At 33.8% G+C, this 27,448-nt stretch overlaps 3 protein-coding genes across 6 annotated transcripts; 2 read left to right on the plus strand and 1 right to left on the minus strand.

Moving 5' to 3' along the window:
- Window positions 1-418: 418 nt before the first annotated feature.
- LOC118029283 (agamous-like MADS-box protein MADS9) lies at window positions 419-2,742 on the minus strand. Its single transcript, XM_035033135.2, has 7 exons — window positions 2,463-2,742; window positions 2,220-2,286; window positions 1,536-1,597; window positions 1,348-1,447; window positions 1,171-1,200; window positions 958-1,002; window positions 419-562 (listed from the first exon to the last, which is right to left on the minus strand). The coding sequence occupies exons 1-7, from the start codon at window positions 2,648-2,650 to the stop codon at window positions 419-421; spliced, it is 636 nt and encodes a 211-aa protein (XP_034889026.1). The 5' UTR covers window positions 2,651-2,742.
- Window positions 2,743-10,704: 7,962 nt separating this feature from the next.
- Window positions 10,705-17,601, plus strand: LOC118029284 (ubinuclein-1). Of its 2 annotated transcripts, none has more exons than XM_035033139.2 (13): window positions 10,705-11,201; window positions 11,385-11,471; window positions 11,609-11,701; window positions 11,846-11,922; window positions 12,953-13,448; window positions 14,085-14,184; window positions 14,282-14,391; window positions 14,517-14,600; window positions 15,247-15,372; window positions 15,793-15,930; window positions 16,022-16,069; window positions 16,308-16,409; window positions 16,977-17,601. In XM_035033139.2, exons 1-13 carry the CDS (start codon window positions 10,956-10,958, stop codon window positions 17,448-17,450), a joined length of 2,181 nt encoding a protein of 726 aa, XP_034889030.1. In that variant the 5' UTR covers window positions 10,705-10,955; the 3' UTR covers window positions 17,451-17,601. The 2 variants fall into 2 exon arrangements, with proteins under 2 accessions (XP_034889030.1, XP_034889028.1); XM_035033137.2 differs by having other exon boundaries at window positions 10,708-11,201; window positions 12,953-13,565.
- Window positions 17,602-19,197: 1,596 nt separating this feature from the next.
- On the plus strand, window positions 19,198-27,022 carry LOC118029285 (uncharacterized). Of its 3 annotated transcripts, none has more exons than XR_004684151.2 (17): window positions 19,198-19,536; window positions 19,615-19,657; window positions 19,815-19,936; window positions 20,226-20,333; window positions 20,892-21,036; window positions 21,115-21,206; window positions 21,594-21,687; window positions 21,839-22,334; window positions 22,549-22,691; window positions 22,893-23,257; window positions 23,370-23,537; window positions 24,270-24,560; window positions 24,685-25,104; window positions 25,194-25,231; window positions 25,311-25,396; window positions 25,788-25,875; window positions 26,009-26,061. XR_004684151.2 is itself a non-coding variant. In XM_035033140.2 (17 exons), exons 1-17 carry the CDS (start codon window positions 19,357-19,359, stop codon window positions 26,084-26,086), a joined length of 2,964 nt encoding a protein of 987 aa, XP_034889031.1. In that variant the 5' UTR covers window positions 19,199-19,356; the 3' UTR covers window positions 26,087-27,022. The 3 variants fall into 3 exon arrangements, 2 of the variants coding, with proteins under 2 accessions (XP_073265165.1, XP_034889031.1); XM_035033140.2 differs by having other exon boundaries at window positions 19,199-19,536; window positions 25,187-25,231; window positions 26,009-27,022; XM_073409064.1 differs by lacking the exons at window positions 25,788-25,875; window positions 26,009-26,061 and having other exon boundaries at window positions 25,194-25,374.
- The last annotated feature ends 426 nt before the right edge of the window (window positions 27,023-27,448 follow it).

The raw sequence follows: 27,448 nt of genomic DNA on the forward strand, positions 1-27,448 counted from the left end.
AATCACCATCGGTACTCCCCTATCAAAACCAACAGTATTTGGGTCAAGTGATTTAACATCAATTTTTTTAAAATAAGATTTTGAATTGAATTCAAGTGTTGTATATAGAGAGCTTTATTTCTAGGTCGACCAGCTCGAAATTCAATGGGCTTTCGGATACCAGCGTTTAGAAAGAAAAGAAAATGTTTGAGGAGTAAACATGGCCTTGATTTATAAAGCATGCAGATAGGCGTATATATAGATAAACATAGGGTTTTGAATGCACACGCAGTCACACACAAATAACTTGTTTTCCACAGTCTAAGCTTAATTAGGATCTTATCTAATTAATACAAACAGTACTGGAATGCAGAAAACTTTAGTTAAGAAAGCAAGATGAGGATTATGGATACCAACTAATTAAGACTCTATATATTAATTACATTCTCTCTTGCAAATTTGGCTGGATAGGCTGCACGCGGAATGCGAAAGGCACCTGGAAATTATAGTCCCTCATCCTTTGTTGATGATAAGCATTTTCCATCTCCATTGCATTCTCTCCCATAGCCATCTCTTGTTGCTGCTGCAAATACATATAGATAAAGAGAATATGTGTTGACGAACTTATAAGGAATATATATATATTCACAGTAAGATTGAGAACCGGGCGGGGTCGTCATGATCTACTTAACTGTTTGATGCGATGACTCAAACCAATTAATCAAGATATATATGGATTGATTTTAACAAAGATGAATTAAGAGCTAGGGCCTGCCTGCCGTGAGGATATATTTTTTTGCTTTTTTCTTCTTACTGTTGTACGCACTTGATTTTCTGTTGGAGCTTTCTTTTAGCTTTTTGGATAGACAATTAGTTGGTTCTTGAGCATTAGTATGGTGCATGGCATAGCCAATTCTCCATGCATGAAACACACAAGCACACATAAAGTTCAGAGTGAAGGTGCATAGCTAATTATACCAGAACGAACTGGAGGTGCTTGAACTCCTCATCCAACATCTTTTCCTGAAAATTTTCAGTAAGAAGGAAAATAGTTAGACATAAATCAGGACTTTCACTAGTTTTATTCTGGGGAAAAAGAGAGAAAAGAAGATGATAAGAAGAGGCCAACAAAATCGAAGCAATAATATCCTGTCAGTCACGATATGAAGAAACAGTTTGTAATCTACTTACATTTTGCTCCAACATGCTGTGGTACTCCATCTGCCGAAAGGAAACCCAAAAATGAACATTAAAAAAAAAAGGAGTGCAGAAAGATTAATCCTTCTATATATATGTGTGTGTCAGGATCGCTTCTAATTAGCAGACAAATATAAACATTTTTGTTACTATAAAATATATTGTACTGGCCTGCTTTTTACGGACAGCGGCAAGGCCAGCATCGAGGGCTTCCTCTATGGCCATCAACTCTGTGTGGTGCAAGGATGAGATGTCTTCCCCTTTCAGGTGCCTGGAAACTCATATATTTTGACATGATCAGAGTGAGAGGCTGAAAGATAAATCAAGGATCATAGAGAGAGGGAGGAAGGATATTTTACCTCAGCTCAATCTGCATGCTGTCATTCTCTTTCTTGACTCTGTCAATCTCTTTGCTGAGGTTCTGTTTTTTTTTTTTTTTTGATATATATATTTATATAGAGAAACCCTACGTGTTAAATTTTTCTTCACCGGCACATGAACATAAACGATAGAAATTACCGAAAAGAGAGACAGGTAATGAGCAGATCGGCCACAAAACTTGTATTACATGACAGATAAATGGGTTTATATTCCAAAAAACAAGTGTTCTAGTGGCGTCCCTGTGAAGCCTGTAACGAGGAGTAATTTTGATCAACTGCTTAGATCTATTTCTGGAAACAATTTTCATTTCCTTGTGGTCTAGCTAACACCTTTTTAGTGATCTTTCAATTTTAGCAAGGAAAAGGAAGTCATTGAGAAAACAATTTTTACTAGATCTGTTCATAATACTATAGATTATTAGTTCTCTTTTATAAAAACAATATTATAATAGACTGCAATATCCCTTTTGTAGATCTGTTCATAGAATTCAAAGTTCATGTTTCTTGTCATGATTTTAGCAAAATATATAGACTTCATCTCATTTTCTATCGGAATAACAAGATGCTTTAGAAGGTAAAAACAATGGACAAAAGGTATTGGATCGGATATTAGGAAGCGGAAAGAGACAGAAGAGGAGAGAAGAGAATTAAACTCCAACGTACCTCATGTTTAGCGTCCCACAGCCTCTTACCCGACTGCTTGTGATACTTGTCCAACAGATCGACCACCCTTCACCATCAAAAACATAATTTGACTCAGAGAAAACGTCAAAATTAACAAAAAATATATAAGAAAATCAGTAAGAAGTTAACAAAAAAAAACAAGAGAGAAAAAACGAGAGAACCATAAGATTCACAAAAGACCTAGACAAACGAGGAAGAAATAATTAAACCGGAACTACATACGTAGTGGAAGGGCTGCAGTACTCATGCATCCTTCCAGAACTAGCAAAGATGACAAGAGAAACTTGAGCATCGCATAAAACTGTGATCTCCCTAGCTTTTTTTATAATCCCATTTTTCCTCTTAGAGTAGGTCACCTGCCTGTTGCTCGCGTTCTCAATCCTCTTGATCTCAATCTTACCTCTCCCCATTTCGCACCACAACACACAGAGAAGCCCTTTCTCCTCTTTTTGTTTCTTTTTCTTGATTTGAAATTGAAGGTGTGAGGAGGTAGAGGTAGAGCTAGGAGTTAAAGAGAGATCACACAGAAATAAGGCAAAGCAATAGAGGAGCTTACTATTACGAGTTAGAGGATACAAGACTTTCGAGTGGCACAAAGGGAGAACCAGATAAGGGTTTGTTTGTGGGTAGTTGACAAAACCAAGCCATCTGCTTTTATCTGGTGTTTGATCTGGCTTCGGTAGTTTTATGTCACCTTGTTAACCATTGGTTCCTTTTCTTCCTCCTGTGGAGATGACTGATATTAATTGTTGCTTAGGGTTTTAATTTAGAAATCTGGACAAGACTTTTACACAGACTAGGGTGTGTCTGATACGTAAAATGAAGGCGCACATGTCTTACGTCCTGGATATATAGGTGCCCTAACATAGATAGGGTCTTGATGTTCAAAAACAAAGCAAGTTGAGGGCCTTGAGGTATGTGATGGTCATGTCTAGGGTTTGAGTGATGAAAATACGCTGTAGCTGTTAAATAATGATCAAACCCTAACCATCAAATCGAAAAATTCACTCACAGGTTGTCTTCTCCATAGATTTCATGCCACGAGATAAGGAATATGGCAAAACAGGTTTCGAAGCTTTCTTGCGTGCCCCATTGCAGATGAAAAATAATGGATTTCAGGCTCCAAGGCTGTGAGTGAACTTCACATTGTACACGAAATAAATCGAACACGCTGCAGGTTGCGTCTCTTTACTTTGGAGCCATCGGACTATAGAGGTGCCTTTCAGGAATTTAAAAGGATTAAAGTTTATTGTCATTTTCTTTTCTTTTATATATATAACAAATATACTTAAAAAAGAAGAAGGTGAATTCCTGTATCCTATTCACTATTTAAAATAGTGGAGTGATGTATGATCATGACAAAATAAATAAATTATTGTCTTTGATTTAAAGATATTTTGTTTTTTTCACACGGTTTATTTGTTATTATAGATTTTTTTAAGGGTGTTTTTATCTATTCATCTTTCAATATACAGTAAAATAATTAAAATATCCCTACAATCAACAATAAAGCAGATGCATGGATAGCTTCCCTGCTGCCTTGATCAGGTGGCTCCAGATTTTCTCCGCGGCTGTACGTTTCGTTTGGATATAGGCAAGTGTTATTCGACGCCGTTCTACTTATATCCGGGCTGATCTTATGCCTAGATACTGGTGTGTTTGGTATTGTGGTTGCTGTTGTGGTTGTGGTTTAAGAAAAGTTGTTTTATAAAAAGTACTTTTAGTTGAGGTTGGTTTAGAAAAATATATGTTTGGTTAAAACTATGGTTGAAATTGAGGTTGAACAAAAAATAGTTTAATGTGTTTGGTTAAAAAAATGATTTTCAAATTGAGATTCTAAAACAATTAAAAAAATATTTTTAATTTAAACATTGTAGATTTAACTCCTATTATTACATCATGAAATAAAAAATATTGATATCAAATATTTAAAAATTATTCCATTAAACTAAATGCAATGTCATCACATACAAAATCTATCCAACAATGATTATATTTTTCATTGTTTCTTAAGCATGCAATAACAAAAACTGAATTTTTTGTTACGTCATCAAGCGATATCTTTCTAATTTTTTGAATAAAACACAATTAAAATAAAAATAAAAACTAAATTTTTTTAACTGGGTCGGACCCGACAAGAACATAATTGGAATTGCGATCAAATTTCACAAATGTTACGTCATCATGCGATATCCTTCTAATTTATGTAGTGTTATAAATAATATTAAATACTAGTTTTTCGAGTAAAACTCAATTTTTTTAAGAAAAAATTTACAATTTCATTACGTACAAAAATCATTCGACAAGAACTATAGTTTTCATGTTTTTTTGAGTGTGTAATAAAATTAGATAAAATATTATCAAGAATAAAATTGAAATTACAGTACGAGTAAATTTAATTCACCTTAAACTATTTTTTTAACAAAAAAATATTATTCACGTTCACGTGAATAATACAAGTGAAATTAATTAATTACACTAATTTTTTAGAAAGAAAAGAAAAAAAAACTTTCATGTGAACAGTGCAAGTGAATTAATTCACTTGCACTGTTTTTTGAAATTAAAAAAAAAAAAAAAACAACTGTTCATGTAGTGAACAGTGCTACGGTGGAGCATGGCTCCACTGTTCACTGAATAGTGGAGCCACTGTTGGTGCTGATGTCTAGACGAGAAGCAGCATTTAGTTTTGCTGCTTCTCAAAAACCTGTGGCACACCACAGTTACAAGTGGACCCCATGGATAAAAAACTGTTGTTTTAATTTTACCAAACGTTAAATGCTGTGGTTGCGGGTGAACCTCACCCGCAGCCACAATAACAAACACCCACTAATAATGGATCGAATCCATCTAATTAGTAATGGATCTAAGCGTGTGTGCAAGCTGAAAAAGGCTTAATTTTTTTATCTCAAACAGGATCTTGGTTTGGTAGATTTCAACTTGTCATGAAAAAAATCTGGATATGAGCAAAGTAATGCTTATCATATGCTATCTCATAAAAGGCATAATGACAAATTAATAGCACATTATTCATGTAGATGATATGATTATCATAAATAATGATGAGGTGGAAATTTTGAAGAATTATTTGGCTTCTAATTCTAAATTTGATACGAAGGATTCAGAGGGTTAAAGTATTTTTCAGCTTTTGAATTTTTTCTTTCTAAATAAAGTATTTCTCGATCTGGATTTGTGGTTGAAGACAAAATTGTCCAGACCCAATAGAAATCGGGTATATGGTCTCCTAATACTACGACTAAAGATTTGTGAACGACTCACAGTGTTTCAACTATTGAATACTCGCAATTAGTTTTGAGCACTATTCGAACTCCAGAGTTTGAGGTGATTTTAAACCAACAAGTTCAAGCTCAGGCGACCCATATTGCTACTCAAATAGAACGACTCATTGCTGACATGCTCGAACTCTACCGATTGTACATGGAGTTGAAATCACAAATAGGTGGTACATGTGTTCTTTTTTATTGGTCTCATGATCCCAACGAAGACCTACTTCCTCCTCTTTCATCGATGCCTCTATTCTAAATTAATTTTATTTGAACTTATAAATGTTTAAATTAAATTATTTTATTGAACTTATAAATGTTTAAATTTGTAATAAATATTTGGTTTTTATATTAATTTATTTTATACTTTTGTTTAGTTGTTTTTTTATATATTTTTAAATAATTACTAATGGTGTTAACAACGGACTAAGTCTGTTGGTATATTCCAGATAGTTGAAAAAGAATTATTACAAATGCTATTGACACTGTTTAATCACTAATGGAATTATATATTGTTTTTTTATCAATTATATGTCAAATTCATCGAGGGAAATACTGGTGAATAAAAAAGTCATCTATGAAATTACATATGGTATTTTTATCGGTGATATGTCATATCCATTAATGAAAATACCAACGGACTAAAGAGGATAATTTTTTTATGCGCTTTTTTCATCAATAAATCCATCGATAATTTTATTGCTGACAAACTCACCAACATACCGTAATCACTGATGATAGTTTTTCTAATGAAGTATTTTTGTTCGTGAGCCCATCGGTAAATTTTGTGCCAAATGATTGAGGCTATAAATACCAATATTATAATATTCCATCAATAAATTTAATTAAAAATTCTAATAGCACGTCTTTGTTGAAGTCTCTCTCCTTCCTAACCTTTAGTCTTTCACTTCTCACATCATCACACAATTTTCTTCCCTCCACCAAAACACACCCAACAACACCGCCATCACTAAACAATAATGACATCATTAGCATCAATAAAGATTATGTGAATATAGGACGAAAACAAAAAAAAAAATCAAACATTTCCCTTCGCCAATCTCTTTTTTTAGGTGACAATAGACTTCATCGCTAGTGTAGAAAGAAAGAGGAGAGGAAGGTGCACCTGATCCAGCTTGTTACTTGCCCTAACCTTTATTGGCACATGAATCCACACATTGGAATTATATCCATACATTAGGGCATGTAAGCCACGTGTTTCCACTGTTTCAACTGTTTCAACTACTTTCCAACATATTTTAGAGTGTGTTTGGTATTGCGGTAGCTGTTGTGGTTGTGGTTTGAAAAAAAATTATTTTATAAAAAGTACTTTTAGTTGAGGTTGGTTTGAAAAAATAGGTGTTTGGTTAAGACTATGGTTGAAATTGAGGTTGAAGAAAAAATAGTTAAATGTGTTTGGTTATAATGCTTTTGAAATTGAGGTTATAAAATAATTTTTTTAAAAAATATATTAATATTGATGGTTTTAAATTTAAATATTGTAAAATTAATTACTCCTATTACATCATGAAAAAAATAATACTTTATATAAAATATTTTTTATTATTCCATTAAACTATTTATAATTTCATTACGTACAAAATTCATCCGATAAGAACTACAGTTTTCATAATTTTTTGAGCGTGTAATAAAATTAGATAAAATATTATCAGATATAAAATTGATATTACTGTGCGAGTGAATTTAATTCACTCTATACTAGTTTTTCAAGAAAAAAATATTGTTCACATCGCGAATGAATTTAATTCTCTAAACTAGTTTTTTTTTTTTTTAAAAAAAATAATACAATTAACACACTTAACCAAAAAAAAAAAAACTATGGACAGTGCAAGTGAATTGCACTGTTCACGCGAACAGTGCAAGTGAACAGTGCAATTCACTCATGAACAGTGCAGTAATTTGCATTGTTCGTTGATTTTTATTAGCTACAGTGCAAATAAAGCAGATTTTTGTAGCTTTTCCTTTCCGGGGTTTGAAACGCAAAAAACATGTTGGTCTCATGCACAGTAAATCGCTTTTTTTTGTTACCAAATGGCCGCGGACTGCGTTTTAAATAAAACATAGCCGCAGCCGCGTAGACAAACACTCTCTTATAGGTAAAAATGACTTTTTTAGCCTATTTTATCATTATAATATATTCTCCATATTTTACACAAAATATTTAAAGTGCAGAGGTGTGGCAATCTTGTAGCATGAAGCTGTAAATGATTTATTTTTCAAGGTAGAATAAGATTGTAATCAATATCCCATGATGGGTTAGGAGGATAAGTCCCAATTGGTTTATTCGAGGCATAATTTTTTGATTTTGGTGTGGAATTTGTATGTGTTATCGATCCGTGTATATATGTTTATTTATCTATGATGTTGATTTTGCTTTGTTCTTGTTATGTTGTGTATTAATGGTTTTTATTATTCATAAGATTACCTAAGATAAATGAACCATCACTATACGTTGTCGATATTGATGAGTGGGTAATAAAATTGCTAAATATACAACTTTATTATATTTCAAATATTTTTCAATATCACTTTCATTGTGATTTTATTATGTATTAAATATTTTTTTTATTCATATATCAATATAGGATACTATCACTAGGTGTTATCCTAAAATATTAATGAGTAAAAATATTGTTTGATACACTATTTTATTATATTTAAAACATTTTTCAAGATATCATATTTTGCCTTGCAAATTTTTATTTTATAAATTAAAAAATAATAACAAAATTTTTTTAACATGGATATGTGAGTTTGAGGATGCCCTCAATAATAACTTTCTGAGCTACTATTTCAGCAATTCACTTGGCAATTTTTTAAAAGTGGAGTAACCTATGGTGACAAAATTATTTTTAAAATTTTAAATGTAAATATTTATAAAACATCAACATTAATTTTTGAATTATTAGTTGTTATTTGAATTTAATTTTTTATGCTCATGTTGATCGTGTACGTGGATTTATTATTATGTTTTTGTTTTTCAGATATCCTTCTTTAATGCTGTGAGTTAATTTGAGATGGATAGATGTGATTTTACATAGACCATTAAATATAAGTAATGACTTACGGATTCATTTTAATCAATATAATCTTAAATGATTAGTTTATACCCATCAAATAATCATCATCCTCTTAGGTACAATGTTCATATTTCAAAAGTGATGATCAATATATCTTTATCTAGTTCTACATGGTTTTAATTTTATTTTAATTTTTTTATATCAATAATCTAATTTTATCTCCTGCTTATCGGATTTATATCTCATTTGAAAAAGGGTTTTTATTAAATCTTATGATTCGAAGGAGATTAGCATTCTCTTGCTAGCAATCATGAAAAGATGAGATATTCCATCAATAAATTAATTATAGTAGTGGAATCTATCCCTCCATTGGTTGGTTGATGATGACTTGAGATATTTTCTATACATGAGCATTTACAACAATCCTATTTTAGAAATCCCTTAATAGTAAAGATCATAGAATTTGATTTGACGTCCATGGAAGAATGGAAAGGAACTTGGAAGATTATTATTATTATTATTATTATTATTATTATTATTTTATTTATTTATTTATTTTTCATTAGTAAATTGTAATTTCCATGGATTTTGAAAATAACAATGTATTTTTTAATTTCTTGTGTTTAATAAAATTACTATATTCCATGAAAAAATAAAATAAAAATGACGGGTTAAGGACATTAACTAACAAACTCAGTAGGATCATGGGGTTTTATTTGTTTTAAAACATTAGAGTAAAATATTATTTTTTTGGCATTTCATAAAGTAAATATTCACCATACTTTCATCTAAAAACACCTCAAAAACATAATAGGTGATGTGTCATTTTTAATTTTTTTTCTTTACAAAATAAAAAAAAATATAAAACCCCCACAAAATAAAGTCAATATATAAAAAAAATAAAAGAGAAAAAAAATCAGTGTAATGTGAATATATAATGGCGAAAAAGTTCAAAAGAATTATTTTCTAATTTTATTTCATTAGATATTTGAATTGTTACTAAAAACATTTTGGTTTTTCTTTAAAAAAAATAGCCATAACAAATATACAATTTAATATATATGTGCAACCAATTAATAATTAAAGATATATTCAAAGTGTTAAAATATAATTATTTTTCTAAAAATAATGTTAAAATATAGTAAATGAAATGCAAGGGAAAAAGACTAATTAAGGCATCATTTAATTATTTTTTATACCACAATGACTAATTAAATAGTTTTTAGAAATTATAAAAATTAAATTATAAATAAATCTTACTTCCATATCATCTAATGAATAATTAATTTAATTTTGATTCCACAAGCACACTGACATGGCTTCTATTTTCTTTAATTTTAACTTTTAAAATTGAATTTTTGTTAAATTAATTTTTTAATTTTATTATCCAATATTTATTTGGTTTTAAATTAGTTTTTTTATATTTGTTTTATATAACTATATCACAAAAAAATATTGAATTAAGTGGAGTATATAACCCTAATAATAGGTTTAATAAATTACTCTGAGTTGAATCGAGTCCATATAATATATAATTATTTTAATATTTTTTTTAAAAAATGATGTTAATTTTTTTTATGTTTAAAAATATTTTAATCTAACTTTTAGGAAACCACTACGAATAATTTAGAGTTTATTTTTTAATATTATAAAAATTAGTTTTGAAAGTGTTTTTTATTTTAAAATATATTAAAATAATATATTTTTTTACTTTTTAATATAAGCATATTAAAAAAATAAAAAAATACTAAAAACACATTAATTTAATATTAAAAAAATTCAAAAAATTTAATTAGCATGACTTAATGAAAAATGATGTTTTAATCAAATCACTAAAGACACTACGACAGCAAACTTTCTTTGCCTTTTTATTTCCCTAAGCTTGCTTTCGCGTCAAATATTTTTTTAACTCTTGAGGTCTAATTCACGAAAATTACAACATAGTGATAAAATTGAATAATTGTAAAATAAAAATAAAAATGGGTAAGTTTAAGGTTTTGCCTTTTGAACATGAACTTCAGTTTACGAGGGGCCCGCTTCAACTCATCGCAGTGGACTTGTCAGAGTTGAAGAAGGCAAATACTAATAGCCGCCCTCTTATCATTACCGGGTCGGGCTAAATTGTCAAAACGGGCCATGACCCGCCCTTTCCCTCCCCCGATTTTTATCGGGAAAGAAAACGCAAGAAAATTACAAAAACAGAAAATATTTCACTTTTCCAGTTAAACCCCACAAAACCGTTTCGGCATCCCGCCCAGCTATTCTCCTCCTTCTTCCTAAAACATCTCCTCCTAGGGTTTCCTTTCCTCTTCCATGTTTCCCGAGTCTTGAATTATCCAATTCCCACTCAATTCCCATACCCTAGAATTCTGACCCGACCTTGCACTGTCTCGATGGAGGAAGGGAGCAGCCGTGGCGGTGGCGGAGGAGAATCGTCATCTTCAAGGTTAACGCCGTCGTATGTGAAATTAGGAGACAGGCAAATATTCACTGTGGAGCTCCGACCCGGAGAGACAACATTCGTGTCGTGGAAAAAGCTTATGAAAGACGCCAATAAGGTCAATAGTGGATCCGCACCCGCCGCACCAGACCCGCCTCCCGTTAACGCTCATCCTAACCTCGAGTCTCGAATTGCCCCCGTAAGCTCCCTTCCATTTCCAATACTCAATCACTTAGAACTATACATGTTTATGCCATTGCTTATGTGTGTTTATTCATCTTAATTACTAATTAAATTTGCAATGTATTTGGATAAATTGTAGTTAGCTGGTACCTGGAATTAGTTCTTTATAGTGATTAATTGTTAGATAATTTTGTTTCAGGCACCAGTGACTGAAAATGAAGTGAATGATGACCCTCCTCCAAATCGTTTCAGTGCGGTAATCGAGAAGATTGAGCGTCTTTACACGGTATGCTATACTTAGCTCCACATGTGTTATTTCCTTTTTTCTTGTAGTTGAACGTGCATAGTCCTAATTGATGTGTGTGAGGATATAGTCAATGAAAATGGCATTTCATTTGCTAACACGACTTCAATCCTTCACAGGGTAAGGATAGCAGCGACGAGGAGGATCTAATGGATGTTCCTGACGATGATCAATATGATACAGAAGATTCTTTTATTGATGATGCTGAGCTGGTTGGTACCTTTAACTGTAGTTCGCATCCTTTGAATTTCTTTGTCGGTATTCGTGCAGCTGTGTCTTCCAGTACTATCATTGTGTGAAAGTGGTTTTTGACCATGAAGAGGCTTACATTGCTTGTTAAAATATTTCTTCTGCAGGATGAATACTTTGAAGTTGATAATTCAGCAATAAAACATGACGGCTTCTTTGTTAACAGGGGGAAGCTGGAACGCATGTGAGTTACCTCTGAACCTTTTCAGAGCTTGTACTTCAATGACCACAGATTTGTTGTATTGAATAATAGCTCCATCCATTTATTTTCTGTTGGTTAGCCTTTGCTTCCCACAACACCCCCCCCCCCAAAAAAAAAAAAAAGTGCTTTAATATTGGGGTAGAAAATCTCACTGCAACTGGATCTTTTATGTTCTTTTCAAATGAATTATTGTGGTAGATAGCATCATATGATGCAGGAGTCAAACAATGGAGTAGAGAGGTCTTTGCTCCTTGCAACCAGTGATTGTCACTTGTAGAATGTAGACAATATAGTTGCCTCTTTTAGATGCCTCCCCTTTTTCTCTTCCTTCAATTACTCAGAATGAGGTAGTAGGTATTATATAGCACTGAAGGATATAGAAATGGATTTGTTCGGGGGCATAATTGAATTGGATTTTGATGCAGAAAAATCCTTATTGTGCTCAAAACTTGTGTGATGAAGATTTCTCACACCCTCTCACATGCAAGATTGCTGACCCCTTGAAGAGAATATGAAGATCCTGCAGCTTCAATATGTCAGGACTATTTTAGATGTTTTTAGCACAAAGTCTGGTCTCCTGTCAAACTGTTCTTAGACTGTGCTTTGTTCAAGATACTCCAGATCCAAATTAGGTGTGTTGTAGTGATTTCAGGGTAGTGGAATTAAAAAATTTAAATAAGCGTTGTTGGTGCATAAAGCTTCCACATTCAAAGGATTTTCAGCTTTTTCAGGCTTTCACATGTTGACGACCTTTATGACAGGAGTAAGAGTTATAAAGTTCATGCTGTCAATTGCAAAATGATTATTAACCATTTGCTGTCTTCTGGTGCTTAAGCTAACCAGTATCTTGGCAATGCTGACTCTGTAACTTCATCTGTGGACTTGGTTGAAAATGCTTTCTATGTAATTTTTATCTTGGGAGAACTCATGTTTATATATTTTTTTCCTTTCTTCATCTTGAAAGTGTCTTGCTTTTCTCTTTTCTGATTCCTTTTGTTTCATTTTTTGCAAGAAATGAACCTCCTGTTGTGCCAAATGAGAAACCGAAGAAAAGACAAAGAAAAGATTTATTAAAGGCACCTAATGACTCTGATGATGGTCGGATTTCAAATAAACTTGCAAAGCTGGGAAAGTCAACTGTGGAGAAGTTGGCACCGCCTCCTGGAAAGAACTCATCAAACCTGTCTCAAAATTTGACTATGATAAGTGAACAATACGAGAATGTAAAGTTCCAGAGTCAATCAAATTCACCTGGAAACTCTTCCAAAAGGAAATCTGCAGAAACTAAAATGAAGTTGGATCCGTCTTTGTCAGTGAGAGGTTCAAATGGTGATGCTTATGCATCCCTGGCAGAAACAAAGGATATTGAAAAGTCAAAGACAGGAGGCCTCCAGCCTAAGAACCTCACTAGCAAACCTAACGATGCAGGTGGACTCTCTGATTCTTCAAATCAGAAGTCTCATGAAAAAAGCTCTTATGTGCAACCCAAGTTGCAAACTGCAAAAACGGTAAACAATGCTGAAGATCTTGAATCATCAGTTAGATCAAAAGAAAAGAATGGGGTCCGTGAACTTCCTGATCTCAATCTTAATATTTCTGATGGCAAGATTTACACGCAAGCAGCAGTAAGCTGACATTTTTTTTTATTTTATAATTTCTTTTCCTTTGAGATTTTTTAGCCAAAATTAGTAATATTGGCATTAGCATTTAGCTCTATTTTTAAGATGGATTCAGATATCCCATACATTGCAACTCTGCAAAATCTGGAAATGAAGATTCTGATGTTGTATCTGTGAATTTACTCATTAAACTCTTACATGCAGATATAACTTTGAATCTTCATTGGTGTATTAAACTGGTCCACATGAGTTTCATATTTGGAATAATTTAGTTTTTTATTTTTTTGGAGAGGAGAAGGCAGTGTTGGAAAATAGTCTCTAATGCTCGCATGCATGTGCAAATTATTTTAGAACCATTTAGTTTTACTGTATGCTGACATCGTTTCTTGTTCCAGAGAGATTGTAATTAAAGGTTTTTATCATGTACTGCATTTCTTTCTTGTCACAGAAACTATAGCATTTTGTATGTCGGTTTGATAGCATGTCCATGTTGCTTGTCTTGATTTTGAATGTAACACTTTGCAGAAAACTTCACATGTCCACAGAAAGGATGGTTCTAGTGTCAGGCCTAAAAGTTCAATACTAGAGAAGGCTATCAGGGAGTTAGAGAAGATGGTTGCAGAATGTAAGCTCAAAAATACTTGTCACATATACACTCCCAATGACTAATATGTGCAAGTTTCTTGCAAATTGAAATGTTCATCTCTGTGTAAAAATTACAGCAAGGCCACCTGCTATGGAGAATCATGAGACTGATACTTCAGCCCAGGCAATTAAAAGAAGATTGCCTACAGAAATAAAGTTGAAGCTTGCCAAAGTTGCCAGACTAGCAGTACTATAATTCTTAACTTTTTAAACACTGTTCATTGCGTACTCTTTTGCTTTTCTTGTTTTTGATAGTTATACATGGAGGCTGCAAAGAAATGTAAAATGTTTACTTTCCAATGGTTGCAACAGGCAAGCCAAGGGAAAATGTCAAAAGAGTTACTGAATCGTCTAATGAGTATTCTTGGTCACTTAATTCAGCTCAGAACACTGAAGGTATCTTCTTGTAGAAATTGAAGACATGACTCTTAAATATGGTTGCGTTGCTTCCCGCTTCTTCCCCCTCCCTCTCCCAGATTGCAACCACAATTCTCATCTGTGATATCTCCAAGTAGTTGAGGGAAGTTTTTGGATGATGATTGTGGTTTCTGCTCCTTGTGGATGTAGTATTAAGTTAGCTATTTGGTGCTTTAAATCCTGTCACTCTCTTCTTAGTTTTGAGAAATTCTGAAGAATTGAATCTGGTAAACCAGTTTTATGTCACCATTTCTCATTGATACATTTCATTTTATTACTATTGAATATAAAATGAACAATTGACCTTTTTTAGATCGAAGAAAATTTAATTAGAGATGGAAATGATCAAATCACACAATCAAGAACAAGACAATCTTAATCTGAAAGACCACTAACCACAATCACATCATTTATCTATTGATGTTTGGAAGAGTTTCTGTGGTCATTCAAGCTCTCTACGTTGCCATGATAGCATTATGACAGATTAAATGAAAACATGGTAGTAATTGTTAGTTTGAAAATGGATGAAGTCTGTATTATCATCGCTGTCTTTACACACCTTGGCTGTCAATATCGTTTACAGCTTTTGTGGAAATTTTCTGAGCTTCTCGTTTTTTTGCTGCAGAGAAACTTGAAAATAATGATTAACACAGGCTTGTCAGTGAAGCAGGAGAAGGATGATAGGTTTCAACAGATAAAGAAGGAGGTTGCCGAGATCATTACGACACGTATCCCTTCTGTGGAGTCTAATGTATGTTGATACATCTCCCTCCCTCCCTCCTTCCCTCCCTCTCTCTCTCTCTCTCACACACACACACACATGTACTCAGACTGGCATTCAGAACTGTTGCTTAGGGCCTTCAGGGTACAATGCTCTTTTCGCTGGAGATTTATCTAGAAGTCAATGGTAGATGAAACTGTTTTTTACATATTTCCCTAGTCATCATTTTTTTTTTAAGGGATGAAACATATTAAATGCTGATTGATGACATTCTTGTCAAGAATTAATTGAATACTAGTGCTTTTGCATCTGAAATCTTGATACAATTGATTATCAATTAATGATGCCTTTACAGCACCTTATTGATGGAAGTATGAATGTTCCTTGACCATTGCATGCTAACTTCTACTGCTTTTTAAACACTGTAGAATTGATCCAATGATTTCTCAGGCATTAGTTCAGCAAGCTGGAGCATCTGATGATTTTCAAGAAATTGGTTCTGAAGAAAAAGGGGCCCTTAAAAAGAAATTTAGCATGGATGTTGTGTTGGAGGATAAGATTTGTGATCTCTATGACCTTTTTGTTGAGGTACATACCTGCTTGGAATGCCTTAATTTTTTTTTGTGGAAATCTTTTTCTCAATGCATCTCATGTTTTGCTCTGATCTTGATGATTATAGGGATTGGATGAAGATTCAGGTCCACAAGTCAGAAAGTTGTATGTGGAGGTTGTGCTTTCTTTTCCCCAAACATGTTTCGTGGTGCTTTCATTTGCCAAATATATTCTTAAAGACGATATCCATTTTCTACAAGTTATTTGCCCTCCAAAGCTCTACTATCACTAACTTCTTTGCCCTTCTGGCAATGTTCTCTTGTGCTGATTCTTTTTGTTTATGAAGTCTAATTGAAATCTGATTTGGTTTTCTCCAATATGCTTTTCATGGTCTATTTCATCTTGTGATTTAGCTTGCACAATTGTGGCCAAGTGGTCTTATGGACAACCATGGGATCAAGCGTGCAATCTGTAGGGCAAAAGAGAGACGAAGGGTTGTATACTGCAGAAATAAGGTATGCAAGTTCCTCGTATCTAACTCTGCTTCCCCCCATCCCCAACCATCTTGTATTTGAAACATGAAGGTTACTATTTCCTAGATGCTTCCTTTGTTTAAATAATATAACTGTAACTATGTCTTGACAGTCTTAGTTTACAATCCTAATCATATAACGTTGGACTATGCTGTGGTGAATTGTGATTTATGGAGTGGTTGGCATTTGTGGGTCTCAAAAAGTTGTTTAAGTTGACAAAAGATTGCTTTATGTAGACTCAAGCTGGATATTTTTTTTTTATAATTACGATTAAAATAGGAGTGGAGGTTTTTCTATCAATGGAATATAACATCTACTGTGGTTTGTAGATGTTATATTGGAATTAGTGATGCCTACTGTTTTATTACTGCAAGGACCTTCAGTTCTTGTTATAGAAATAAGTGTTTTTTTTTTTTAGTTGTCTTTTAGTACCGCCAATTCTGTTGGTCATTATGTGAAATACTCTGAAATCCCATGCATCTTCTGCTTTCTTTCTTTCTTTCTTTTTTTCTTGGGATGCTGATGCTGAAATTGATTTGTGATATTTAGGATCTGGAGAAAATGAAGAATAAAAAGATGTTGACTCTTAAACAAGAGGAGGGTGTTCGAGCTGAGTCTGGTTTAGTTGCTCAGCCACATGTGCAAGAAAGGGTGGCCATGGAAATGGCTGGTCCTGTTTTGGCTTTAGCTAGTAAGCCAGTTTCCAATTCTGCAGCAGCATCTGTTCGGTTACCCAGTCCTTCAGCAAACGGTCTTGTAGTGGACAAGCTCAAAGAGAAGCCGAAAGGAAGTTCAAGCAATTCCATGGATGAATCAAAGATGGGTGTTGATGGTGCTCAGACAAAGAAGAAGGTAAAGAGGAAACCAGAACAAGAGTTGGATGAAACACATCTCCGTTCAGAGAAGTTGCATCCCCAATCTAGTGGGGAAAGAAACAAGTCACTTAAGCATGCTTCTGTTCTCCCCCCCCAAAAGTTAAACCTTCCATCAACTTCCCCTTCGAGTTTCGAACCATCTAGCTGACTGAATAATAGTTCGACTAGGATGTCTACACCAAAAAAGTGATTGTATAACATAAGTCCTTTTTTCTTTGCCTTTCTATTTCTTCACAGCTTCATCAATTCTGACTAGCTGATTGATACCATTTTTGCAATTGAATTGTCTTGTTTGGCGAGTTGTGAATTGAAGTATCATCTCATCTCATCTCATCTCATCTCAGATAAGAGATGCAGATTGCTTGTGCCATATTTCCAGCTTTGAGGCATCGGTTTGAGAATTTCTGTTCTATTCATTGCTTGCTCTTTAGTTTGATCAGCCGCCTTGTTTTTTTGTAGTTGATAGTGGCTAGCAGTGATACCCGACTGTCAGAGCAAACTGTGATTTAGGCAGATGGGTGGAATGAGGCCGTGTTGCTTCTGAGAAAAAGTCAAATCTCGTTGGTTTTGTGCTTCAGAACTGAAACAGAGACTTGCAAACAGGTAGTGGTGATAAGTTTATACCACAGAGCTGAGCCTTGGTAATGAGATGTAAGAGTCCCAGAGCAAAATTCGCTGTCAGGACCAGCCTCTTTGGATCCAATAAACAGACCATTAAGCAACCAAGAAAGAAGTTAAAACAGGAAATCATGTAAGACATGTCGCTCTTTTGAGGATAGAGCGACGTGCCGTTGTTGTGGACAGTACCCTCTAATAAAATAAAAGCAAGCAAACGGCATCATATGCTTTCAATATATAACTAACTAGTTATATCACCCGTGCAATATTACAAGTTATTTTTTTTGCATAAAAAATATTTTAAACATGTTAAGTTTTTTAACAAAACTATACCCAAAAATCTTTGATTTGGCTGCAACTCTTGACCTAAGAGTAATATATTATAATATTAATAGTAACATTCAACTTGCATGATCCAAGTTTAAGTAAGTCTGGCTGCAATATCAGATTCAAAAATATTGGATGTGGGTCTGGTTATAAGATCATATTATAAAAATGTGATAATTAAATAGATAAATTAAAAAGAAAAAAACAAAGAAAAAAAACCAACATGAAGAAAAAAACTAATGAAGAAAATGAGAAAAAATCTGAATTAATTGGATTAACCCTTCAAACCAGGTTAATTCATAAAATCTGGGATTCGCGTCATGAAAGTTTGATAACTAAATATAAAAAAAAAATTGACGGGTTTACCCAGAATTAACTTGGTTAACCCATCAAACCAAGTTAATCCGTCAAGCCCAAGATACGTGTCATGAAAGTCTGATAATTAAATAAAAAGAAATTTAATTTAAAAAAAACCAAACAAAAATAATTAATTAAAAAGAAAAAAAATCCGGGTTAACTTTAAACCAGGTTAACCTATCAAACCCGGGATCTGTATCATGAAAATCTAATTACTAAATAAAAAAAAAATTAGCATTAACAAACTAAATTAAAAAAAAAAAGATTATTAAAATAAAAAAAATTAAAAACAAAAAAAAAGAAGAATTCTATAATATAATATAATATTAATAAGTGAAAGGTGTGGGGAAGCTACAATGCTTTTTTTTTTACGCCTTTTAAAGTTATTATGGGAGGGACATAAATGATCGGAAACGCAGTAAAGATATTATTTTTTTATATGAAAATATAAAAAATAATAATTTAAAATAAAAAATAATATATATTTTTAAATATTTTAAAAATATTTTTAAAACATAAAAATAAAAATAAAAATACATAACCCATCGATCCATCCTTTCCCGCGCTTTCATTTTACTAGCCCTTTGTGGTTTCACATTTCCCCACTTTTCAAAATTCTCTCCCATCCAAAAAGACAAATAAAATCCCTAGGCTCTCCACTACTTTTTGCTTACTAGTAATCTCTCTCTCTCTCTCTCTCTCTCTCTCTCTCTGATGCGGTTACCCATAGCATTTGCAAGAGATAGAAGAAGATGTTGAATACGAGGCCTTTCAAGGGAGCGAACGTGTTCATTTCCAGGAACCTGGTTCCGCCTGAGGTCTTCGACGCTCTTCTCGACGGTCTCAAGCTCAACGGTGCTGATGTATTTCTCTGCTGCGATCCTTCGCGACACGGCCCCAACGATTTCCACATAATCTCTTCTCCCGATCATGTAGGTTCTATCAATTAAACAATTCCTGCACATTTCAATTCAATTTCACCTTCATTTGATTCTTTTTATACCTTTCAGGAGAAATTCGAAGATCTTAAAGCTAAGGGCTGTAATTTGCTAGGTATTGTCTTTTAGTTTTTTTGATATGTTTTCTTGTTTACTGTACTGATACGCGTAGTTTCAATAAGGAGGGATATGGCTGTGTGAAATAACTTTCTTATTAATGAAGTGAATTTTGTTTATTGACAATCTTTATTTGTTTGTGTAATATTGAGCAGGTCCTCATTGTGTGCTTTCTTGTGCAAAAGAACATAGACCACTTCCTAAACAAGGCTTCACTTGCTGCCTTGCAATGGATGGTGTCAAAGTACTCGCGTCTGGCTTTGACATGGATGAAAAGGTAAGTATTGTGCTTATCGATGGGGACTATACAAGAATTATTGTCAACTTTGTTTTTTGTTCAACGGTTATAGACAATATTTATATATATATTTTCAAACGGGTTTGGTCATGAGCACTCCTTTTTCTTTTCTTTTCTTTTTGTTCAAGGGTTAATGGCTCATTCTAGCCTCTCTCTCTTTTAATTCAGAAGTTTGTTGGGAGTCCAAATTTCAGTTTCCATGTCCTTCCCTCTCCAATTATTACATGTATAATACTATAGGTTCCAATATTTTTTTATTTTGTTTCAGGTTAAGATAGAACAAATGGTAACAGCAATGGGTGGGGTGTTGCAGACTAAAGCATCTGTGGATGTTAGATTTGTCGTAGTGAAGAATGTTTCTGCTGCAAAGTACAAGGTCCAGCTCTTGACGACTCTTGTTAATTCATAATGTTCTTCTTTTTGTTGTAGTTCTTTTGTTTGTGGACAAACACTACAATTAGTTTCATGCCTTGCTCTACTTCTCCCTGCTCTTTCTCTGTATGCATGTGTATTAGTGTCCGTGATGCGAGAAATTAGCTTCTAAGACTTCCAAAAACTGATTGATGCATTTTGTTGAGCTTGATTGTGCTCCTTTTTTTTGAACCACTGGAGCTTGTCATCAAGCATGTCTTAGGAATTGTTTTTTTAATGATCCTGTTTAAACTTAAACATTTTCCATTGACACTGGATAGAGGTTGTGACCGAGTCCTGTCATTAGATTTCATGGTGCCCCACCCACAAGGATTTGACATGCCTTAGAAACTTCATCATTTAATGGCCATTGCCAATCTACTTTATGATTGTTCAATCTTTATTATCCTTATTGTAGAGGTTTAGATGGTCAGGTAGAATATTGTTAGGATATGTAAATTTACATTGATAAATACATAACTGCTTTTCTGATTTTTTATTTTTTTCCTTTTCCTTTTCGCAGTGGGCTTTGAATGTGCTGAAGAAACCAATTGTCACTATTAATTGGTTATATCAATGCTGGAATGAGCACCGTGTTGTTCCTCAGGAATCGTACAGGATCCTTCCTTTTTCTGGATTAACAATATGCGTTACAAGAATTCCAGCAGGTTATCATATAAGCTATTTTCTTATTGTTGCTGCTGAAAAGATATATTTCTCTAATGCCTGTTAGCTAATTTTTACAGATAAAAGGAAGGAGATTGAAAAACTCATCATACAAAATGGTGGGAAATATTCTGCTGAGCTGACCAAGAAGTGTACACATTTGATATCTGATATATCCTTTTCTGTTTTCTTAAGAAAACCATTGATTTTGATACTGTTTTATACTCTAAACTCTCAATCTCGCATTACAGCAATTTTCTTTAAGTGTTTTTTTTGTTAACAAAATCTTTCAGTCTATTTTAGTTTTCATACAGATGGCCTCTCATGTGTTTTCTTTTATTTGCGTATCATAGACTGTTGTAAGCTTGTATATCACACATGCATCTGTGATTGTGTTGTGCAATTGCTCTTCAGGGGATTTAAAAATCTCATACATTTTCTAGGCTTGGGAAATATAGTAATAGATAGCAATATATGTACAAGAACTCGCAGTCCTGAATGATAAACATTTCTAAAGGCATAATCAAGTTCGTGTATTTTTTTTCTTGACTGCCTGTACGCTCCTGAAGGTGACAAATACAAGGTTGCCAGAAGATGGGGCCACATTCATATTGTAACGAGGAAATGGTTTGATCAGTCTGTTGCTTGCAAAGGTAGTGTTTTACATTATAGATGCTATAAATTTAAATAATATTTCTAAGTAATTTTGTTTTTATTCTTGGATTCATAACATGTTATTCAATCAAGTTTTTAGAGATTGTAAAAATTGCATCTAACTTGGAAATTACCTTCTTTGATGAATAGCATGTCTTAATGAGGAGTCGTATCCTGTCCAGGGTGGTTGTCTATCTTCAAGCAAAACAGTGAGGGGTCCCATGATTGCACACCACAGTCAAGACAAGTGTGTTGGGAACACACTTTCTGTCCCATCCTCAGTGGCTTCAGAATCAAATTTGCCTGCTACTCTGTGTGCTGGGTCTTCAGATCCAGACTTGGAAGCTACACTCTCACAGAACATGTCTTCCATGTTTTCAGATCATCCTGTTTCTATAAAAGTGGTGGACTGTGATAAGCCTATGGTAAAGGAAACAATCGAAACAAACCTTGATGGTTGTGTTGCTGATGACTCTCAATCTGAAGATAGTGATATGTACTTGTCGGAGTGTAGAATATCACTTGTTGGTTTTGAAGCTCCTGAATTACGCAAACTAGTTAATATGGTGCGGAGAGGTGGGGGGTCGCGGTATATGACTTTCAATGATAAATTGACCCACATCGTTGTTGGGGCTCCGACAGAGGTGTAAGCATTCTGTGCCTTGGCTTTCTTCCACTATCCTTATTTGTTTCAGGTTCTTTTAAGCAATGGTTCTCATGTATTATCATCCCATGCCAACTTGCTTATGTTTTCAGTTAATTCAAATTTTGTTGATTTGATCTTTCTGCTTGGCATGGTGAATTTGGGGAATCTCTTATTCTTTACATTCTTGGTCTCTCACATGCTTAATGTACTGTAGTGAAAAGAAGGAGTTACGAGGGCTTGCAGCTTCTGGTGTTATTAATGTTGTTAGAACTGACTGGCTTGAAGATTGTGATCGTGAAAAGAAAGAGATCCCTGTTCTCTGTCAGCATATTGCATATGATTTACTTCTTCCCAAAGGTTTTCTAATGACTCTGTGATGACTGTCTTTTGATTTTTGTTTGTTTTGTTCTATTCATGATCAGACTGGACGTATTTTGTTACTTATTTATTTTTTATGTGTTTTGCTGAGATTAATTTTTGTTCTCATAAATAAGCTGTTAAAAATCTCTTGTCATGCATGTTTGTTATGTTCTCTAACTCCTCAACCTGATCATGTAGATCCCGTGAGCTCTCTCAAAGGAACAATTACAGGCATGGCTGGTAATCAAGCTAAGAGTTCCAATGTTCATCCAAGCATTCACTCTGATCAGGTGCTTGGTGGTGCAAATTCTGGCCTTAGAATGCCAGCATTATTGAAAGAAAACAGAGATGTGAAACCAGAAATGAACATAAATTTGAGTATCCCTTTGGAAGGGACTGCGAGGTGGTCCCAACAAAATGTATTTCCTGTTGTAAAAGATCCAAAGAAGGGTGCAAAAAGGACGCAAAATGATTGCAGTGATCAAGATGTTCCAAGGATGAAGTCAATAAATGTATTTCAGGGGAAAACATTTTGTTTTTCAAAAATCTTTCCTGAAGATAGGGTAACCAGTTGAAATTGGCATTCTCTTATACATCTGTATCCAACTTTTGCAGTTAAATTACCGCATGAAATGTCTGGTGATGTTCTGAATTATTTTATTTTTGTCCTGCCAGAGATCTGAAATTGTGCAATGGATCAATCTAGGAGGAGGTGAGGTATTGATAGATAAAGCAAAACAGAAAGTGCACTTCATGATTGAATGCCATGGTGTGATATCTAGGTCTGCTGATGATCCCCGGACTCTTTATGTGTCCAGTCACTGGGTCCGGTCTTGTTTGGAGGTATACTTGGGTGACTTGTAACCATTGATGTTCTTTGTGAGTAATGTTTCATTGTGGCATGATTATTTGTTGATCAGGATTTGAATTATAGAGGCTCAGATTCTACTTCCAGTTAAGAATAGCATGCACATGCATCCATGTTCCACCTCATATTTAGTTTTAACACCTCATTGGGGGGAGGAACAAGAAATGGGAGAGATTTTTATGTGAATTTGTTAAATGGAGAGAAGTTGGGATATGAAGAAAGACAATTAGCACTTGGGTGTTTTCTATAACCTTTTCTTACCTTTCTTAGCTGATGCTTTAAATTATTCTTCAAGTAAAAGTCCATGGATTCTTTCCTAAATAAATACACGCAAAAGGAAGAGGTTGAGAACTCCAATTTGATTTTGCTTATTTTGCTAGGCACCATCTTTAGGTATGCATTAGGTACCTTTTCTTCCAAGAAGAAGTCCATGGATTGTACGTATAATTAATTTTTTTTTAACTTTTCCCACAAATTTGCTATCATGAAAAACACAATTTCTACCATCAACTTAAGAAGTATTTTCATTCCTCAAGAATAATAGCCTAAACTGAATACTCATTACTTGTCTAATAATCTTCTTGCTGCTGCTGCTATTGCTCCTTATTCTTTCTATTGTATTTTTCATTTGCGTTTTGTTTGTTGTGGCTTCATTGTCTGCTAATCCATTTTCTTACAATTGCTAATGAATGTGATTTCTATTGAAGGGTGGATGTCTACTGGATATTGGTAGTCATATTATATATTCTCCACTTCCCTGCCGGATTCCTTTGCCTGGTTTTGAAAAATTCCGCTTTTGCATCTCACAGTATGAAGAGAAAGATAGATTGCTATTAAGAAACTTATGCTTTGTTCTTGGAGCTAAATTTGTGGAGAAATTGACTAGAAAGGTCACACATTTATTGTGCAAGTTTACCAGCGGGCCAAAGTATGAAGCTGCCTGTAAATGGGACATATGCTTGATTACATCTGAGTGGATTTACGAGTGTGTCAGGCAGGTATATTCCTGATACTTTTCTTTGTATGCATGCACACGCCATCCACTTGCACTTGAACTTGTGAAATTTAGAGTGGTACTTGTTTGCACAAAATATCTCTATACAACCTGCACTGTTTTGGCAGAATGAAGTTGTTGCAGTGGATCAGTTTCGCCCTAAAGAAATTACCTCTCAAGATGAAGAGGCAGGATTATGCACTGAGAGCCAGTTTCCTACACAAGATGTTCAAATGATGTCTGGAGAGAATGCATCTCAATTTATTACTCAGCCACAAGGCCTTAGAAACTCATCAGCCCAAACTGGGGGTAGTTTAATCAACAGCTTCATGGAAGAGGCCCAACAATCTATTGATATCTGTAAAAAGGCAAAGATTTTTAAAGATAATGATCAGAAGAGTCTGCTTTCATCTAGAGTTCATTTGAGTGATTCTACCCTGAATACGAATTCCACTGAAGGTGACAACGCAAAAGATAATGGAGAATCTTCTCATGACATTCCTGATGTAGCTGCTGCTATTGAGGACTTGTTGGAGCAGACAAGCAAGGTAAAAACACCAGTTATTTTTCGACTGCATGGTTAGCATTCAATTTATTGGTTAACTAATTCGTGTCTGGTTTTCCTACAAGATTCAAGATCAAAAGTCACCAGGGAGGAGTGGGTGTGATAACAGTGTATCCTTAGATCCTGATTATTCTTTTAGATATATACTATGCGACTTCTGCTTCTGTTTAATCCTTGACAATAGAACAGCTATTTTCATCTGACTGTTCAATGCTTGGTGAAGGCCATGGGGGTTCTCCCTCTGTGATCGGGTTACCGAAGCACTGGTTAAGTAGGCAAGTTTTTGTTTATGTTTGCAATCATTATGTATTTTTGTTATCAAATAAATAATTATATATATGTTTTTTTTTTTTTTCAAACTGGTCCCTTGGTAATTTTGACTGTTTGCCTTGAAACTTTAAGATAAGAGAGGATGTCAGCCAGCGGATAGAAATATTCTTTGTTAACTCAAATCGAAAATGCCATCTTGATTAGGGCTGCTTGTCATTATTGAGGACACAAAACCTTTAGAACAAGAAAAAGTCAGAATGTCAGCCAACAGATAGATTTTCGTGCTCATCTCAAATTCAAAGTGTCCTCTTGATTTGTGCTAGTAAAGGTCCTTTTCCCCTCCTTTTATCTCGTGCACTTCTTTTGAATTGGGTGTTGTTCCTCTGTTCTTTTCAGGACTGGGATAAGAGATGAGCTATCCAGTCCCAAAGAAGCAAATGGAGGACCATATGATAGTTTCAGCGAAACACAAACAGACTCTCAGGTTTCAGCTCTTTAATCGTCTAAATTTTTTTGTCAGTTACATGATTGTTAAAACACAGTTGCAACATCGTATCTCCTTATTTGATGGAGGAAGGATTCTATTGCAATGATGGTGCTTGATGCTGTAAATGTAGGTTGTTGGTTATGAAGAAGATTTGACAGGGAGGCAAATGCTCATAGATAGAGTTCGTACCAGAAGTAGCATGACCTGAGCTGAAGCACAGGCGCATTCCTTGTCTGACTGAAAGGTAAGAGGAGGTATCTCGGGAACACAGCATTAAAGTGAAAGGAAGAGATAGTCAATACAACTATCAATTGAGGGTACTTTTGTCCAATAAAATTGGGCAGCGCCACCAAAGAGTGGCTGACAAACAAATCTATATATATATCGTTCCATACTATTCGATTTTGTCAATTAGAGACTGAGATTTGGATGAAAGAAAAGGTCGACTGAAATCTTTCACTAATTCAGACGCTTAATTAATCGCTGGTCAGGTTAAATAGACTCTTACAAGTCATTGATCTTAATTAGCCTTTTCTTTTTTTTGCATATTTTTTAACGTTTGGTTTATATATTTATTTTTTAGTCTTAAATTTCAAAATCAATTGTATTAATTTTGATATTAAAAAGACTAGATTTTAGAATATTCATGGGTTGAAAATTGAGTTGTAACTTGTACGAGAGATTTTTTTATTCTTTTTTTCTTCTAATGGATGCAAAATTAGTGAATGATTTTTTGTTTAATCTGCAAACTAGTGAAATAGTACTTGCAACATTTGGCAGTTTATTTTGTTAACTGATATGTGTTTGGTTTCCCTGAAAGATTCACGAGACTGTCTTCGATAAAATAATGGGCATCCAATCCTGCCTTTGCATTGATATTGAACAATCAGCATATCTTCGTTTTGTAGAGCAAAGCTCGTAACCAATCTCTAATTTTGAATTTATTTAAGACTTTATATTTAAATATTGAGATTTTATTCCTTTTTTTTTTTTTTTTAACTTCTAGAAAAATGGAGACTAGTAGATGCTTGCTTGATGAGCCTTCAATAATTCTCCGTAAAGCTAATCAAGTGGAGGTAACAGTATTTTCTTTTGCGGTGGCGATATTTACTCTTAGCTATAAAATTATATTTTATCTACGATTGGCAACAATATTTTTACCCTATATCAATGATAATGTATGTTTCACTATTGCTAATAATTTTGCTTCCTTAATGTTTTATATCTTTAATATATATATATATATATATATATATATATATATATATATTGTTGAAGGATCAAAATTTGTCTTCGAAATGCTTATACCCATCAATGAAAAACATTTCCTTCCCCGAACTATTACCATTTATAACAATAATATTTGCATTTTTCCTCTCCAATCACAATCAATTTGAGGAATTGACACTGAAAAAGAGCAATGCTAATTGTATTGAGTATTTTCTAAAAAATGATTTCAAGAAAGTAAGAAAAATAATTTCAATCATTCAGTTTAGAAGATTTACTATTAAAATCCATTAACTCACTGCATGAAAGTTTCTGAAAAATTAATTTACGATCAAAATTAGCA

The sequence above is a fragment of the Populus alba genome, chromosome 5, assembly GCF_005239225.2.
Source record: "Populus alba chromosome 5, ASM523922v2, whole genome shotgun sequence".
Classification (NCBI taxonomy): Eukaryota; Viridiplantae; Streptophyta; class Magnoliopsida; order Malpighiales; family Salicaceae; genus Populus; species Populus alba.

Bases quoted from the DNA above. Each gene is read 5' to 3' on its own strand.
- LOC118029285 (XM_035033140.2), top strand. From the start codon at position 19,357: ATGTTGAATACGAGGCCTTTCAAGGGAGCGAACGTGTTCATTTCCAGG. The intron at 21,688-21,838 runs GTAGTGTTTTAC...TTTGATGAATAG, and splicing joins TCAGTCTGTTGCTTGCAAAG to CATGTCTTAATGAGGAGTCG. The intron at 24,561-24,684 runs GTATATTCCTGA...CTGTTTTGGCAG, and splicing joins TTTACGAGTGTGTCAGGCAG to AATGAAGTTGTTGCAGTGGA.
- LOC118029284 (XM_035033137.2), top strand. From the start codon at position 10,956: ATGGAGGAAGGGAGCAGCCGTGGCGGTGGCGGAGGAGAATCGTCATCT. The intron at 11,472-11,608 runs GTATGCTATACT...AATCCTTCACAG, and splicing joins AGATTGAGCGTCTTTACACG to GGTAAGGATAGCAGCGACGA. The intron at 11,923-12,952 runs GTGAGTTACCTC...ATTTTTTGCAAG, and splicing joins AGGGGGAAGCTGGAACGCAT to AAATGAACCTCCTGTTGTGC.
- LOC118029283 (XM_035033135.2), bottom strand. From the start codon at position 2,650: ATGGGGAGAGGTAAGATTGAGATCAAGAGGATTGAGAACGCGAGCAAC. The intron at 1,598-2,219 runs GTACGTTGGAGT...AAAAAAAAACAG, and splicing joins TGTGGGACGCTAAACATGAG to AACCTCAGCAAAGAGATTGA. The intron at 563-957 runs GTATAATTAGCT...ATGTATTTGCAG, and splicing joins AGCACCTCCAGTTCGTTCTG to CAGCAACAAGAGATGGCTAT.